The sequence below is a fragment of the Saccostrea cucullata genome, unplaced genomic scaffold, assembly GCF_032062105.1.
Source record: "Saccostrea cucullata isolate Sc308-1 unplaced genomic scaffold, CSIRO_AGI_Scuc_v1 ctg710, whole genome shotgun sequence".
In the NCBI taxonomy this organism is placed as follows: Eukaryota; Metazoa; Mollusca; class Bivalvia; order Ostreida; family Ostreidae; genus Saccostrea; species Saccostrea cuccullata.
This window is the reverse complement of record NW_026918679.1, coordinates 1-18,576: the sequence shown is the minus strand read 5'-3', so window position 1 is coordinate 18,576 and position 18,576 is coordinate 1. Positions and strand designations below refer to the sequence as shown.

Sequence of the window (18,576 nt, the reverse complement as noted above, 5' to 3'; positions counted from 1 at the left end):
TAATTTTTCCAGAGTATGTCGACTTGTCAGTGTCTGTGCCGACCTACTGAGAGATGTCCTTCTTCACTTCGTTTCAGTGATGTCCCTGTATTCTGAACTTGACCATGCAAAAGAAAAATTCATGAAAATTCTTAATCCACGACAAAAAATGCTTCTTTATAAAAATAGAAAATCATTTTTGCCATATGATGATCTGGACATAGCACTGCTATATCTGATCATACGAAATCTCTGTGATGAAAGTCTGCACACACTTGGAAATGGACAGAAGGGGATGAGAAGCCCTAAAGAAGGGTGGGGAAAAGAACCTACTGAAAAAGACCGGTCTCTGGCAGCAAATATAGAAAGAATTCGTCTGTTTCGAAATGATATATGTCATCGAGAGAATGCCTCGATGGCAAACCCTGAATTCTTCACAATTTGGACAAAGATAAGTAGAGTGGTTGAGGAAATTGAAAAGGAGCTGGGAAATAGAGTAAATCCTACTAAATACATAGCTCTATTGGAGACAATAAAAAGCATTTCAATGGACCCTGAGGAAACCCAGAAATACATAAAAGAATTGGAAAAAATGAAGGAGGAAAAAGAAGGACTCGAAGAGAGACTGAATCTAAAAATAGAAGAATTAAAGAAAGAAATTGTAAATAAGGATCTTGCTAGAATCATCAAATATCCAGGTCCGTCTGACATGGTCTTTTTAATACAGTATATTAACAAAATGTTATTTCTATCTAAGTCAGATATATTTTAATAGTTGTTCAGTTTTGGTATGGGTGTTTTTGTATCTTCTGTTCTCAAGTAACAAATGAGTGTGCCTTTAAATTGTGACCTGTCGGTAGGGGATGCTCACTCCTTCATGATGACACCTGATCCCACTTCTGATGTTTTGGAGGTCTATGTTTGTTCTGCTCCTATTTTTTATTGTTTAATGGACTTTTGAGCTTGAATACTGTTCGTATCTCAGTATAGTCCATTTTAAATTATACGTAATAGTTTACGAGATATGTGAAAATAATGAAGATTGACCTTGCTCAACTTCCAAGGCAACAATACAAACTATGAGTTGAGAAAACTCGAAACCATGAAAATATCAGATGTAAAATAAAGGGGATGGATGACTAAGAAACCCTTGTAGACCGGTCCCTTCTGATATTAGTCCCTTGTCATGAACAATTTAGCGAAGAAACCCGTCCTCAATTTAATATACAAATAATGACATAATGACTCGTTACATAGATTCTGATGGGTAATACGGAAATATATGGGGTCCTTGAAAAAAATGCAAATTGGACTCGGCGTAAGACTCGCCCAATATGTATTTTTTCAACAAACCCATATATTTCCGCAGAGTACTTGTGTGTAAAATCAGAATGTTTTTCACAAACTAGTTTTGCAAATGACCATTGACAAGGTAATGTATTTGAAAAGCAGCTGTCAATGATATCAAAAAGTTTAGACATATTTTCCGTGGGGAATGGTTGTATATAAAGTTGAAAAGTAGTAGTTTTTTTATGCAGTTGATTTTGGTAAAAAAAAAAGTTATTTCAAATTTTACAAAAGTGCCTTTGAAGTTTAAATTATCCCGATCTGATTTACCACCACTTCTCGAGTGCTAGTTTATTGTTACACCGTACTCCTGAAGTGTCTCCTTCACTACTGTTAATAGTTTAGTGAGGAGTAAAGAAAGAGGCTTGGTATAAAATATTTATTGGACCCATTATGTATCTTTGTTAGGATTTTTGTGGAATTCTTGAATCCAATATAGATATGATAATTAAAATTTATTCTGGCTGTCATAAAAATTAAAAATATTAAAAATTGACATAGGATTTTGAAGAATTTCATCTTTAGAAAGGGAGCTATGGATATAAGTGGTAAAACCACTAGTAGAATTAAAGCTCAGTTCCTCTAAAATACAATTCAATTATCGAGCTTTGAAAACAAAGACAATGTTGTTACCTGCTTTGTCAGCAGGGACCAGTACATACTGATCATGTAATCTATCATAAATTCTTTCTTCACTTCCGAGTTACTGAACACAAAAGGATAGTTTTTGTTTATTTTGCCCCTCAGTTGCTTAGTGCGAGATTTTAACATAAACCGTATACATTTAATCCATTCTGACACCATGCCATCTTTTTCATGTTTTGCCCACCACCTGGCGTAATTTTCCACAGAATTCATTGTATCTTTGAAATTATGACGCCAGTTAAAAGATCGGGGTTATCATAAAAATTGAGCAAAATGTTTCAATGTTTCTGTTCTATATTCTAATATACACATTTATGTCATTGCGTAGAAGGGATACCAAATTAAGAATTAAGAAAATCTCAATCATATAAATCATAAATTATTTTCTTGCGTTCTTCTTAAACTTGTTTCAAAATTTATGTTTTTAGGTCACCTGAGTAAACTCAGGTGACCTATAGCTATCTGTTTTCGTCCGTCGTCGTGCGTCGTGCGTTAACATTTGAACATTTTTAGCTTCTTCTCTGAAACCACTGAATCAATTTCAACCAAATTTGGCATATAGCATCTATGGGTGAAGGGGAACAAAAATTGTAATTTCATGGTCCCTGCCCCCCTGAGGCCTGGGGGGTGGGGCAAAAACCACTAAAATTAGTGCAATCTTTGAAAATCTTCTTCTTTACTCCTGGACATCAAGCAGTCAAACTGTTGGTATGATTGTAATCAGCATTGAGTCCTCTACCAAAACTGTGAAATTCATGGCCCCAGGGTCAGAGGTTCTAGTGCTAGGGCGGGGCTAAACAGGTTTTATAGTGAAAATGCATTATTTCTTTAAAATTCTTCTTTTCTGCTCCTGGGCATTAAACTAACCAAGTGCATAGGTAAGTTGAAAATGACCGCCTTTTCCAAAATTGTGAATTTAATGGCCCCAGGGTCAGGGGTTCTAGTGGTAGGGTGGGGCTATATTGATTATATAGTGAAAATGCAAAAATACTTTGAAATTCTTCTTCTCTGTTCATGGGCATTAAATAAACTAACCAAGTGCAAAGCTATGTTGAATAAGGCTGCCTCTTCCAAAATTGTGAATTTCATGGCCCCAGGGTCAGGGGTTCTAGTGCTAGGGCGGGGCTATATAGATTATTTAGTAAAAAATGAATTATTTCTTTGAAAATCGTCTTCTTTGCTCCTGAGTATTAAATAAACTAATCAAGTACATAGTTATGTTGAATAAGGCTACCTCTTCCAAAATTGTGAATTTCATGGCCCCTGGGTTGGGGGTTCTGGTGTTAGGGCGGTGCTTTATTGATTATATATTGAAAATGCATAAATTCTTTAAAACTCTTCTTTTCTGCATCTGAGTATTTACCCAATGAACTATGTACATAGTAATGAGGAGGAAGGATGCCTGTTTGAGATTTTTTAATTTCAGGGTCCCTGGGTTATGGCTTCTTGTGTTAGGGCGGGGCTCTAATGTTTATAAAGTGAAAATGCATGAATTCTTTGAAAATCTTTTCCTTTGTTGTTGGGTATAATGCCAATGATCTTAGTATATATTTATGACAAAAAAAACTGCTTCTATCAAAAATGGTTAATTTCCTGGCCCCTGGGACAGAGGTACTTTTGGGGGGTGTAACATAGTCTGAAATGATTTAATGCTTTGAAATCTGCACTTTGGTATTAATCAACAGCATGATGAAGTAAACATTTTTAAAATTTCCAAAATTTTGAAAGATGTGGCCCCAGGGTCAGTTGTTCCTGTGGGATAGGGAGCTCAACTGTGGATCCGCCCTAGCACAAGAAGCCCTGACCCAGGGGCCCTGAAATTCTCTAAAAGTGGAAATGCATTTTCTCTTTGTTACTCTGATCTACCTCTGGGTATTAAGTAACCAAAATAAGCATGCTGAGTGTATAATTATGATAAGCAATGGTGCCTCTTTCAAAATTGTAAATTTCATGGCCTCTAGTTTAAAAAATGAATCAAATTCAATTGTTGGAAAGTTGTCGCATGATACTCAGGTGACCTATAAGGCCCATGGGCCTCTTGTTTAAAAGTAATAGTCATAGATAATTAGACAACAAAATTTTATTTTCAGACACAAAGAAAGAGAAGCAAATTTGTAAGTATCACAGCAGTATGTATTTCTACAAATATTTTTTTCAAATGAAGTGGTAACTTAAACAGACATTTTATTCTTCAGCCAGGACCGATGCTTTTTTAGAGATGGAGTTTCGACGTTTGGAAGAATATTTTGTGAAAACAAAGGCGTTTTCAAGCGTGATGGATAAACTTCAGAGATTGGGATATGTTGTTATCAAAGGCAATCCTGGTGATGGGAAAACTGCAACATCACTCTTCATAATGAAAAGGTTAAAAGATATAGGGAAAATACCGATTCAAATTCGAACACCCTCTGGTTGGGATGAATTTGTTTCACCGAGAGAAAATTTGATTATATTTATAGACAACATTTTCGGTGAATTATCTGTGTCACAAACTGACATTACACAATGGTCAAACAGGTTTCTAGAAATGAAAGCTTCTGTAGGTTCTGGTATAGAAGGATCTGATAATGTTATGATCATCACCATTAGAAACGATATTCATGAAGAATGTTGTCTTTCTCTAAAAGATGATGATTTCTTCCTAACTGCTACAGTTGACATATCAGACAGATATAATAAATTGTCAACAATGGAAATGACAATGATTCTGGAAAAATACATCCCGGAAGTGAATAATCAGTCAATTATTATTGACTCTGAAAAATTCTTTTCTGATGTCCCGAACCTTGGATTTCCGCAATGTTGTCGACTTTTCAAAGACAATCCTTTTTTACAGAAAGGAGGATTATCTTCATTTTTTCAAAATCCATTGTATTTTCTAAAAGATGGATTTCGGAAATATATACAAAATAAAGAAACAAAAATGGCGGTGCTAGTATTTATTTTGATGCAAGGAGGGAAAGTTGAGAAAAATGCTTTGGAAAGATCTACCTCTAAATTGAAAGCTTCGAAGATAAAAGCAATGGAAATGTGTGAATTAAAACCAAGTCTTATCGATTTTCATAAATCAATCAAATCTTTCCTTGGAAGTTTTCTTGTGCTTGATAATGCAGACGGGTGTTATAGATTTTCTCACAGTTCCGTACAGAGTAGTCTGTTTCTTGTTCTTGGTGAAATTTGCGAAATGGATGATCTGATATGCAGTTGTGATTATATTTTGTTGAAACATCTCACTTCAAGCGATTGTCCAACGAGTAAAATGGATACCTTGTTGATAACAAGCGAACATTTTCAGTGTGTGGCTGAAAAAATAATTTCCCTCATCGAAACACGTATTCCAACAGTTTTCGCCTCCCTTGCTGAACTTATTTTGTGGCAAGATGAAACTTTTTTCAAAGAATTTTTGGATATCAATGAAAAAGAAAAAGGGAAATTTCTCTTTCAAGTAGATGAGGAAAGTAATTCTATGATGGTTCATTTCGCAGCAGCATGAAATGAGAAATGGATGAAATTCATATTTGAGAGAGTGAAGGAAAAATCTTTCACAGAACAACACTATCTTTCTTTAAATTCAGCTTGTGAATGTAACCAGATAAATATTGTTGAATCATTACTCAACGCCAACGTTAAACCTGACATTAAAAGTTGTTTCTATGCAGTTCGAAGCGGAAGAATTGAAGCAATCAAGTTATTAGTGGCTCGGGGTGTCGATCTGAGAGAACGCACATACTCTCTTACATATCACTGGAGAAGCAAACGGGGCACAATATCTGTGCTGGATGAAGCCTGTCTCATTGGTCAAAATCATCTTGTACTAGAATTATTGGACATTTGTCCAGATCTTCTTTACACAAAAAACGAAAGTGGGGAATTCAGTTTATTATTTGTTGCGTATGCAGGAGCCACAGAAACTTTGCAGACTTTGATTGAAAAGGGATTGAATCCCTATGAAAGATCGTCTATTGAATCTACAATATTACACTGTGCATGTCAAAATGGTAAACTAAAGACTTTCCTTTATATCATAAAAACATACCCTGATTTGTTAAAGGAGGACTACAACTACTCAACCCAAGGGACTCTGCTCCATCGAACGGCTGAAGGGGGTAGTGTTGAAATGTTGAAAATTCTTGTCGAAAAAGGCAAAGATATATACTGTAGAACAAGTGATGGAAAAACTGTCTTACATATAGCTTGTAAGGACGGAAAATTTGACATGTGTAGGTACTTAGTGGAAACTTACCCAAAACTGCTTCAAATATCGGACAGCTTCATGATGCTGGGTTTGGAGGCAATGTTGAGATATTCGAATTCCTCAAAGAAAGAGGTCTGAATGTGGAATCTGTTAGCTATAAGGGGAAAACAGTCCTTCATTACGCTTGCACAAACGGTAGATTAAAACTCTGCAAACACATTATTAGAGAACATCCAACGCTACTGGCAGTCAGGGACAATAAAGGTGTTCGTGTAATCCATGAAGCTGCTTGGAGTGGAATTGTTTAACTTTTAAAATTTTTAGTCAAAGCCAAGAAAGACTGGGGCATCTGTGATAAAACATTCGATGGACAAACATTGCTACACCTAGCAGCAGATGGAGGCTGCTTGGGTATGTCTAAATATTTACTGGATAAAGAGCCGGATCTTGTGCGAGAGGTGGACAACGAAGGAATGTCAGTTTTACATACTGCAGCTTCGGGGGGAAACATTCGATTATTTCAAATCTTGCTGGATATTGGTCTTCTTCCAACCAAGAAGACAAAAAGTGGAGAATCGGTTCTTCATCTGGCTTGTAAAAGTGGGAAGTTATTAATGAGCAAGTATCTTGTTGATGAATATAAACAGCTTTTGGGGGAAGTGGATAACGAGGGTAACACCGTGGCACACTCCGCGGCATATAGTGGAAAAATTCAACTACTGATTCTATTACAGGAAGAGGGAGTGGATGTACAAGCTAGATCAAATAAAGGAAAAACGCCATTGCATGTGGCTAGTGAACAGAGTAAAATAGATCTCTGTAGACATCTTCTTAACACAAGTGAAAACGAAGATTTGGTCAAAATCAAAGATAAAGACGATATGAGTGTTTTACACAGCGCCGCCGCTAGTGGATACATAGGACTTTTTAAACTATACATTGATCGAGGTTTACGTGCAGCCGATTTCACTAGAGAGGGGAAGTCGGTTTTAAGCTTTGCGGCAAGAAACTGTAGAATACAAATGTGTAAATACATTGTTGAAAAGTATGGCGAGTTGATATGGCATATAGATAACCTAGGTGAAAATGTGCTCCATGATGCGGCACGAGGCGGCAATTGCAAAGTGTTCGAAATATTCATTTCACTTGGTTTAAGAGCTGACACCAAAAACAAAAAAGGAGAAACTGTGCTCCATATTGGTTGCTCAAATAAAAAATTCAAATTTTGTGACTATGTTCTAGAGAAATATCCGAGTTTGGTGGAAGAGGAGGACAATTTAAGCCAAAAGGTACTAAGAGACACCTCTCTAGATTCTCTGCAAAATCAGTATCGGTTTGTATGTTCAAGTATGGAAAAGGAAAAAGGAAATTTAAAAATAAGTAATTGACTGCGTCCTCAGATGATAATAAAAACTTTTAAGATTATATGCTAAAGCATATCTTCAACGGCCTCCCAGAAGTGGTGGCATCCAATGTTAAAGTATTCGCAGATGACTGCTTTATCTACAGGACAATCTAACTAATCAATGACACATTCCAACTTCAACAAGACTTAAGTGCACTTGAGAGGTGAGAAATGACTGGCAGATGGCTTTTCACCCTAAGAATTGTACCACCATCCACATTTCTAAGAAACGCCATCCAATCTAAGAATCTTACCAATTGCTTAGCCATATCTTGGAAGATGTCCCAAGTGGCAAAAACCTTGAAATCACAATTAGCAAAGGCCTGTCATGTCGCGAGCATATCACTCAATTTCTGCCAAGGCCACGAGAACAATTGGTTTTTTAAGAAGGAATCTCAGAGGTTGTCCACATGCTATCAGGAGCAAGTCATGCACAACCCTAGTGTGTCCAGTATCGGAGTATGCGTCAGTGGTTTGTTTCCTTACCTACATCATCTAATTCAACGGCTAGAAGATACTCAGTGCCAGGAAGTAAGGTTTGCCATTGGCGATTATAAATCAAGAGATACAGGAAGTATGTCCACCATGCTATATCAACTCGGTTGTTGTGAACCACTAACACATTGGAGGATCCGGAACCAAGTGCTCATGTTCTACAAATTTAAAATCAGATTATGGAAATCCCAGTACATCACCTGCTTCATGTCAACCATTAGCAGTACCCGTGGTTTTATGGCAAATGAAGTCCGCCAAATCAGCACCTGGGTTGATGTCTACAAGAATTCATTTATTTCAGCAACTATCATAGCATGGAACAATATACCAGCCACAATTAAGAATTCATCATCAGTGCACCTGGACATCTGCAGACACGATATACCGGTAATTAGACCATCTATTTACCCAGAAACACGCTGTCTGAGATTTTGCATCACTTAACTGTCCACTTTTAACTTTTTATCCCCTTTTAAATGTACATGATTTTTAACTGTTCACCATAGAGTTACAGGAGTATTGACACTCGATTTGAGTACACTCCACAAACAGAGGAAGAAGAAAGCAGAAGCTCCTATGGAACCTCCTAAAAATACAAAATTCTGAACTGTTGAGTGAAAGAAATGTTATGCGTGGCTGTCAATTGAGATTTAACATAAAAATTAAACTTCATGTACGTTGGTATGGCAATTTATATAAACAATCCATGTATTTATTTAAGGAAAGTATAAATTAACTGAACAATAAAATGATTAAAAAGTATATAAGAAGATTCAAGGGACCATAAAGATGGCAGAACAATTCGAAATCAAATTAAGTACTTATATAAACCCATACGCCTTACAATTATTATGAAGAAGCTCTGCCATAATATAACCCTGTGAAGGTTATATTTGCTAACAATGTCATTTTAATGGTCACGGAATTTACGAAATGCTGATTATAACTGTTTGTTGAAATCCATGTCACATCAATTTATCAGTCAGTAGCCTGGCTCTGTTCAAAAACTGGCTGTACTCAGAGGTTGTCAGTATGCGTCAGTGGTTTGTTTCCTTACCAACATCATCTAATTCAACGGCTAGAAGATACTCAGTGCCAGGAAGTAAGGTTTGCCATTGGCGATTATAAATCAAGAGATACAGGAAGTATGTCCACCATGCTATATCAACTCGGTTGTTGTGAACCACTAACACATTGGAGGATCCGGAACCAAGTGCTCATGTTCTACAAATTTAAAATCAGATTATGGAAATCCCAGTACATCACCTGCTTCATGTCAACCATTAGCAGTACCCGTGGTTTTATGGCAAATGAAGTCCGCCAAATCAGCACCTGGGTTGATGTCTACAAGAATTCATTTATTTCAGCAACTATCATAGCATGGAACAATATACCAGCCACAATTAAGAATTCATCATCAGTGCACCTGGACATCTGCAGACACGATATACCGGTAATTAGACCATATATTTACCCAGAAACACGCTGTCTGAGATTTTGCATCACTTAACTGTCCACTTTTAACTTTTTATCCCCTTTTAAATGTACATGATTTTTAACTGTTCACCATAGAGTTACAGGAGTATTGACACTCGATTTGAGTACACTCCACAAACAGAGGAAGAAGAAAGCAGAAGCTCCTATGGAACCTCCTAAAAATACAAAATTCTGAACTGTTGAGTGAAAGAAATGTTATGCGTGGCTGTCAATTGAGATTTAACATAAAAATTAAACTTCATGTACGTTGGTATGGCAATTTATATAAACAATCCATGTATTTATCTAAGGAAAGTATAAATTAACTGAACAATAAAATGATTAAAAAGCATATAAGAAGATTCAAGGGACCATAAAGATGGCAGAACAATTCGAAATCAAATTAAGTACTTATATAAACCCATACGCCTTACAATTATTATGAAGAAGCTCTGCCATAATATAACCCTGTGAAGGTTATATTTGCTAACAATGTCATTTTAATGGTCACGGAATTTACGAAATGCTGATTATAACTGTTTGTTGAAATCCATGTCACATCAATTTATCAGTCAGTAGCCTGGCTCTGTTCAAAAACTGGCTGTACTCAGAGGTTGCTCTTAAGTATCAAATAAGTTTGGAGACCCCTATATGTGGGTGAAAGTGGAATGTTATTACATAAATAAAGAATGTTGATGATGGAAAAGTTGACATCAGTTCATTTGTTATATAATTTAGTTATCATTTGGCCAATGGTGTTATAGTTAACTAATATATAAATATGAAACAGATGGTCTGTCTTTTTATTATACATAGACTTGAACAAATCATACCAACAAGTTTTCAAAAATAAAATTGGGAAATTTATTGCCCCCTCCCCCCATGGGCAAATATATCACATGTATAAGGAGATTCTCAACACCGAATCTGGGTTCAATCCTCATAAATGGAAAACCTAGCATTGATAGAAGTCTAATCTTATCAACAAGACATGAATTATCCATGGTGATTTCAATATTTGATAAAGATTTTATTAAATAAAATCATTTTAAGAAGATTTCTAGTTCTTGAAACAGAAAATGAGGTCATATATGGACAATCCTCCATCAGAAAGGCAACTTTCCACCAATTGTAAATGACTCCATGTATTAAAAATGTGGAACTCTCTACTTTTAACATCTTAATTGACATTTATTTATATCTGGCAATGATAACAATAATAGTGATTATTTGTCAAACATATCTCTTATTGCATTGAAAACAAAATATTTAATAGAACTATCAGGAAACTTGGAAATGGGGTATCATTCAAAGGAATTCTACATCAAATGAGCACTGTGTCTGCATTTCATCTATACCTTCACAAAGGTATGGCTCAACAAAAGAAAAAATGTTTTGAAAAATGTCTGTTCAAAGGAATTTTCCTTCGAAATAATACATATAAACCAATATATACAGCTGTAATAATAGAAAAGACATTCATAACCTCTTAATTTAATAAAAATACAATGCACATTATAAATACAGCTCTTAAAAATTGAATGCCAGCTGTTTGTTTCATACTATAAATGTACACATGATTATACTTAAAGGTGCTTAGACACAGCTTGAACTTGATAACATTATACAGAAAATTTTAGACAATACTAACCTCTAATCTGTGTCTAAGCTCCTTTAAGAAGCTTTTTAAGGGAGGATAGATAGGCTAATAGGAATAGAACTTCTATTTGATCAATCCTACAGCACACAAACTAAATACACATTGTATCAATAAAACATGGAAGACCCTTATGTAATACATCTTTAATCACTAAGCTTGCCCAGCAATTGTTACTTTTACTATCTTGCCAAATTGAGCTTCAAGATCACCATACACAGATGCAGAAATAAATCTAACTTAATTATGGGTTTCTATATTTATGTTAGAGTCTTAAACTTTTATAATTTTTATCAATGAATTCTTCTCCTTTCATATGTTCATTGACATTACACAAAACTATAATACTTCTCTCAGCTACAAAAATTTCTTCACATCTCTTTGCATGTGTTAATACTTTGGTGCATAAACTATGCTAAATAATAGTTGTATTTATAAAGTTGACCTGGTATATTCAATCACTGTCATAACTTTAACAGTATCTTTCAAACAAAGCAAAATATCAGAGTGTACATCAAAATAAATGTACATGAGCTATTTATAAAATCACCCTCTTATACTACTGATTCCCTCAATGCCCCCACAATCACTGTGTCCCTCATGTAAGATTTTATAATCCAATCACCACCAAACTGTACATACAGGTACATGCATGAAGTTTGAAGTACACAAGTTTAAGGTCAACTTGTAGAATAAATGAAGATAAAAATATTGGATGAACAATCAGATCAGTTATTTGGAGTACGAGATAAATCTGACATATAGTTTCTACTGTACAGTGTTTAATATATGGACTACTACTATAACCATTCAATCATTCTTACTGCATCTACAACACAAGTACAGCATATACCATATATCATACTTCAAAATGATGGTTACCCAGTCTTTTTTACCAAATAGAATCTAAAATAAATCTGTTATACGCTACAAACACCTAAATATGCATATGATACTGAAGTTAAACTGGCTAAAGACTTGAATACTGACAAAAATATTGCCAACATTTTACAAAAGCAACGAAATTTAATGAAAAATTTGACTAGAGATCACGAGTACATTTAAATTAATTCCTTTGAATAGTCTTTCTTTTTCAATTGCCAAGTCAAATGACAGTTAAAAAACCCTAGCTTATCTTAAATCTAGCCATCTTTCTCTATGAATATAAACTTATTTACAATTTAATCCATTTTAATATGTTGTTTTCTTTGCTTACAAGTATTTTTACCACAGTACCATGTCATTGGACATATACAATTACAAAATGATATTCTTTTAATGTTTGTAAAGAGCTCAAAGGGGGGCCTGACCAAAATTTTATCCAAAAACTCAAAATTGCTGAAGTAATACTGTGGACGGAAAGAGAAAACAAAAGAAAAAGAAAGATATAGGTAAGAAATGTCAACCTTCATGAAATTCCTTTAATTTCTTGTAAGAAAAACTCAAATTGGGGAAAATAATGTTTGATAAATTTGTTATTTTATTCTGCTACCACTATAGAAGTCCGTGTTTTTCTTTATACCGCTGCCTGGCTGTTTCCAGCATGATTTGTTTACGTTCCTCTAGAGACAACATACGACTGGGTGCTGCCGTGTGGAATGTAGTGTCCCCATACTTCTGTTGAGATGGCTGAAAAATGACATCACATCGTTTTATAAGGAAGTTACAAAAAAAAACATAATAACAATCAGTTAAGATCTAAAAGGGAAAAAACAAATCACATGTGACACAGTTTTATAAGGAAATAGTACAGTATAATTTGTCCAAACCGGCTATCGCTGGTTCCATAAAATTTGGCCGGTTTAGACAGACTCCGGAGTGCAGGAAAAATGCAGGAAACTATTAATTTTTGAAAATTTTGTTGTTTATTTACAAGACATCATATACATAATATAAAATATAATTGAATGAAATTAATCAATATTTTGGAGTATAGAAATTATAAAATAGTCTCGCATGACTCACTATACATATTTTCTTGGTTGTTCACGAAGTTTGAAAGTGGGGTGAAATGTTACCTAAATCAAAATCTACAGGCACGCATAATATAAGCTTACTATATATCAAGTGGACCGGGTTTCGCTTGTCAAAGAGCTCATTCAATGTATAGACAGTAATGCACAATTATTTACGATGTGCTAATTATTGGATTGAACTTTTAATTTTTATGTAAAAAATTACGATTTCCCCCACAGTGTTATGGCGCCATTTTGAAATGCGTTCGATTTTCGATCCCGATTTATATTTTGATTTTTTAATCGCATACATATAATTTTTGTGTTTATGTTATAATGTGCTAAAAGGAGTTAAAACAAAGTTAATGTTTTTTAAAATTGTAATTTTATCATATAATAGTTTTCAAGTGGGCTGTGTCACCGCCGCATTTCATTGCATCTCATGGCACTAATCATGCTAATGCAAACAGGGATTATCACATCCACCACGAAAGGTGTTAATTGCTTTGAAGTAACTCAGGTGTGGCCGGATTACAGGGAAATAATTACCATTAATTATGAGCAGTTGGGACCAGTATGGCCGTTCGGAATACAGAATAGACAGTATCCGGACTACACAGAATTTTTTCTAATGAATTTGTTAAAGAAGTGCATGGGACTAAAATTTATAGACGGAATGGACAAAAATCCGGAGTACTCAGAGTCCAGATTAGACAAATTTTACTGTATAACCAATAATGAGAATCAGTTTAGATCAACAAAGTCTTCATTTAGTTAATGTAAATTTTCCCTTGTAGAACACCCAACAATGCATACTTAAAATACCTGTTTGTGTTAAAAGGGAAACAATTTGTATCTTTATACCTATTTATACTTACTGCTATGTGTACATTTATTTTCTGTCTTATGTGTAACAAATTGTCTGTAGATTGTGAATTTTTCTGCGGTTCCATGGAAACCTTCCCCTCCAGTATGTTGGTAATTGTTAGATCCACTTCACGAGTTTTCTCTAAAATAAAAAATACAGCATAACATGGAAACAAATACAGTGTATATCTATCTTTATAAATACTGCTTAGAAAATACATTGTAGCACTGCCCCTTCAATGTTCAAATATTCTAAATGTATATTCAATTTATGTAGGCAATCTATACTTTACAAAGACTTCAGCAATTTAGAATGTCAGGTAAAGATAAAGTATCTAATTTTTTACATGAAGAAAAGTGATCTAACCTAGATCTTTCAGTATGACTGCCTCTGCTGTGTCAGGTAACACGTCTCGTACTAGTTGTACCATTCTCTGTAACTCGGGGTCAGAACTTGATCTGTGGGATGCTGCAAGTCTTTGCCTTGTATTGTCTACACATTAATAAGAAATACTTTGTTACTTATTTGCTTCAACTAAAATAATTTTTCAAGGATTCAAAGTACACATGTAGTTTAAATCCTGTAGATGCAATGTTGTCCACAATATTTTCATGTACATTTAATAAGATTTAATATTTAACAATGCTCTAATTTTGGCCTCTTCAGAAAGGGTGCTATTTTTAATTCACATTGATTTTCAAAAGAGATCTTTGCTGGAATTAAACATTTATCCCCAGGGGTATGCTCTTGGACGTTTAGATTGTTTTTTTTATTCTGTGATATCACTGAGAACGGTCTCCCTACTCTGTTGTTCTCGTTTTCTGGCCTCCTCTTCCTCCAATCTTTTGATGAAGTCCTGTTTGTCGGACCATGTGTACTCTGTCAGGGGGATATCCAGGCTCTCTGCCAGGCTTTTCCTCACCCTCTCAGAGAATTCCTCCACACTCTCCCCCTCCCCACACTCCTCCTCTGGTAATAATCTATGTATAGAACACAAACACTACAAAAATAGTACATGGAGACACTCCAAAAAAAAACTTTTTGGGGGGTTTGCAGAAAAATCTTCAATTATTTTTACAATTTTATGGTATAACTCATATTAATGGTATATCCTAATGTATTTATATACAACAGACAGATCTAAATATATAATGCTCATTCAAAACAAGAGGCCCATGGGCCACACCGCTCACCTGAGAAGCTTTGACCATTCTGTTCTTTACCAGATTTCCCCCTTGTAATACATAATGCATCCCTACCCTACCAAACTGAGCATAATTTAGACATTTTGAAATCTACACTATCCAATGATCCTTACATGTGCACATAAGTTTCAGCTTTTCTGGCCCAGTGGTTCTTGAGAAGAAGATTTTCAAAGATTTTTCCCATATATTTTTATGCAAAACTTTGATTCCCAATTGTGGCCCCGCCCTTCCCCCGGGGGTCATGATTTGAACAATTTAGAATCTACACTACCCCAGGATGCTTCCACACAAGTTTCAGCTTTTCTGGCCCAGTGGTTCTTGAGAAGAAGATTTTCAAAGATTTTTCCTATATATATCTATGCAAAACTTTGATTCCACATTGTGGCCCCGCCCTTCCCCCGGGGGTCATGATTTTTACAATTTAGAATCTACACTACCCAAGGATGCTTCCACATAAGTTTCAGCTTTTGTGGCCCAGTGGTTCTTGAGAAGAAGATTTTTCAAAGATTTTTCCTATATATTTCTATGCAAAACTTTGATTCCCAATTGTGGCCCCACCCTTCCCCCGGGGGTCATGATTTGAACAATTTAGAATCTACACTACCCAAGGATGCTTCCATATAAGTTTCAGCTTTTCTGGCCCAGTGGTTCTTGAGAAGAAGATATTCAAAGATTTTTCCTATATATTTCTATGCAAAACTTTGATTCCCAGTTGTGGCCCGCCCTTCCCCCGGGGGTCATCATTTTTAAAATTTAGAATCTACACTACCCCAGGATGCTTCCACATAAGTTTCAGCTTTTCTGGCCCAGTGGTTCTTGAGAAGAAGATTTTCAAAGATTTTTCCTATATATTTCTATGCAAAACTTTGATTCCCAATTGTGGCCCCGCCCTTCCCCCGGGGGTCATGATTTAAACAATTTAGAATCTACACTACCCAAGGATGCTTCCACACAAGTTTCAGCTTTTCTGGCCCAGTGGTTCTTGAGAAGATGATTTTTAAAAATTTGTTCTATATATTTCTATGTTAAACTTTGATTCCCAATTGTGGCCCCGCCCTTCCCCCGGGGGTCATGATTTGAACAATTTAGAATCTACACTATACCATGATGCTTCAACATAAGTTTCAGCTTTTCTGGCCCAGTGGTTCTTGAGAAGAAGATTTTTTAATGACCCCACCCTATTTTTGTCTTTTCTTGATTATCTCCCCTTGTGAGGGGACTTGGCCCTTTATTTTAACAATTTCAATTTCCCTTCACCCAAGGATGCTTTGTACCAAGTTTGGTCAAAATTGGCCCAGTGGTTCTTGAGAAGAAGTCGAAAATGTGAAAAGTTTACAGACGGACAGACAGACGGATGGACGGACAGACGGATGGACGGACGGACAGAAGGACGGACGGACGACGGACAAAATGTGATCAGAAAAGCTCACTTGAGCCTTTGGCTCAGGTGAGCTAAAAAACACTGAATCAAAATATTCTCAGAGAAAAGTGTCTGCTTCATTGAAGTGTTCCTGAATCTGTTCACTTACTTGACTTTGTATATTGTGTATGGCACAAACAGGCTCCAGAGAAAGTCTTGATATATGTTGCTGGTTAGTGTTGTCTGTAAAGAATACAAAGAAAAAAATGGATTTGTTATCTAAAAATAAAGTACACTGACATACTTTACTATACATTTACATGAAAATGCAAAATTGTTAGTCTGACTTTAGAGTCATGGAGTACCACTCTATCATCTTGTTTTAATTGATAAGGTTAGTAATAATTACAAATGGCATCTAACTCACCACGGCCATTGTCATCGGCCACCTTGTAACCTGCAGAGCTACCTAAAATAATGAAAAGCAAACATAAAACTCTAATATATTACTGCCTTTTACATGTTACATGTTTATGCACATATTGGGATATAGAATAATATATACCATTTAGCCATTATTTGTACATCATTGTCACTATACATTATCAAAACAAAGAGAAATAAAAGTACAAGTACATGTACATAATTTAGATGCGATACTATAATGATAAGAAGTTATGCTTAAGCACCAAAAGATTTCTGAATTCTAAAAGATAACTTGAGAAATCTAAATAATATATCAATTAATAACACTTGTAATTATTTTCAACCCATTCCTTGAATTAAACACATGTAGGACATTCTTGTGGAAATCACTTACAGGCTGAACCTTTCCAAGACTAAAGGGGAAAGACCTGAAAAATAAAAATAAATCATTACTAAAACAGCATCCACAGCTAGTTGTTACCTATCACACAAATTTATCAACATATTTATACATTTGTTACTAAAAAATTTAAGAATTAGACAAAGAAACACCTGTTAAGAGAGAGAGAGAAACAACTTACATGAACTTTAGAAGTCCTGTTCCATTAGTTGTGGCCTTTTCTGGGTGAAGCAACACAGGGAACTTGGATTCTAAATATATTGGTACTTTTTTTTAATAAAAACTTTAGACTCGGACAAGTTTATTCAAATAATGAATCCATAAAGAACAGAAGTATGACTTAAGAGTTTATAAAAATTCTGTCACACAAAATCACGTGTTGGCTAAGTTTTCTATACCTCTGACAAACTTTCTGATATTTTCTTCTAATACATCGGCTCCTTTAGAAGAACCAAAGTCTTTGAAACCTGTTAACCACTGCATGAAAGATGACAGGCCCACTATGTCAGGCTGAAAAAAAGAAACAATATGCTCCTTATTAATTTACACACTCAACAACACTTATTGTACATGTATATTAAATGCTTTCATACAAAATACTACATATGAAATGTCATAAAAATCAGATGTAAAGGGGTTGATTATATTAAAATTAGACCAGCTTTGGTGCTATATCAGTTTAATAACAAAATTGGCACACTTATTTCCAAGCTAATCAAGTCATATGTTATCCATATGTTTAAAGTGAGTGCATATAAGATAAAGATGTCCTTTCATAAAAAGCTGGTTTCCTAATTTGTCAACACATCACATGCAATAGAGCGGCTAGCAAAATACTGACCAAGACTCGGAAAAAATACTAGTTGTAAACCTTAACTAAATCAAATATTTTCCTAATATTTAGACAGTATCAATATAGTGTTTGATGTTACAGCTGGTATTTTTGTTCTCAAGACTTGGAACAACTCAGATTGAAAACTATTTATAAATCAACCCTCCAGTTTTTCTCTGTAAGAACACAGGTCTCAATGTGGCAACTATAGAGGGAGCCGCTGACAGCTCAACCTCTACAGGAACCACCGAGACCCGCGACCTACAGAACCCTGAAAAACTGGGTCAATTGAGTAAGGAATCATCACCATAGTTCTCAAGTCAAGCTGTAA

General features: G+C 35.2%; 2 protein-coding genes across 3 annotated transcripts; one reads left to right on the top strand and one right to left on the bottom strand.

The window, feature by feature from the left end:
• The first annotated feature begins 4,021 nt into the window (after positions 1 to 4,021).
• On the top strand, positions 4,022 to 9,063 carry LOC134269609 (putative ankyrin repeat protein RF_0381). Of its 2 annotated transcripts, none has more exons than XM_062751817.1 (2): positions 4,022 to 4,085; positions 4,167 to 9,063. In XM_062751817.1, exon 2 carries the CDS (start codon positions 4,190 to 4,192, stop codon positions 5,462 to 5,464), a length of 1,275 nt encoding a protein of 424 aa, XP_062607801.1. In that variant the 5' UTR covers positions 4,022 to 4,085; positions 4,167 to 4,189; the 3' UTR covers positions 5,465 to 9,063. Both variants share the same exon structure in this region, with proteins under 2 accessions (XP_062607801.1, XP_062607808.1).
• Positions 9,064 to 10,409: 1,346 nt separating this feature from the next.
• On the bottom strand, positions 10,410 to 17,947 carry LOC134269560 (lipid droplet-regulating VLDL assembly factor AUP1-like; the record flags this gene model as incomplete). Its single annotated transcript, XM_062751763.1, has 9 exons — positions 10,410 to 12,828; positions 14,033 to 14,163; positions 14,389 to 14,514; positions 14,827 to 15,002; positions 16,757 to 16,830; positions 17,015 to 17,056; positions 17,408 to 17,441; positions 17,595 to 17,664; positions 17,812 to 17,947. Coding segments are annotated over 9 exons (924 nt in total), but the record flags the coding sequence as incomplete, so codon positions are not given.
• Positions 17,948 to 18,576: the final 629 nt, after the last annotated feature.

Bases quoted from the DNA above. Each gene is read 5' to 3' on its own strand.
- LOC134269609 (XM_062751817.1), top strand. From the start codon at position 4,190: ATGGAGTTTCGACGTTTGGAAGAATATTTTGTGAAAACAAAGGCGTTT.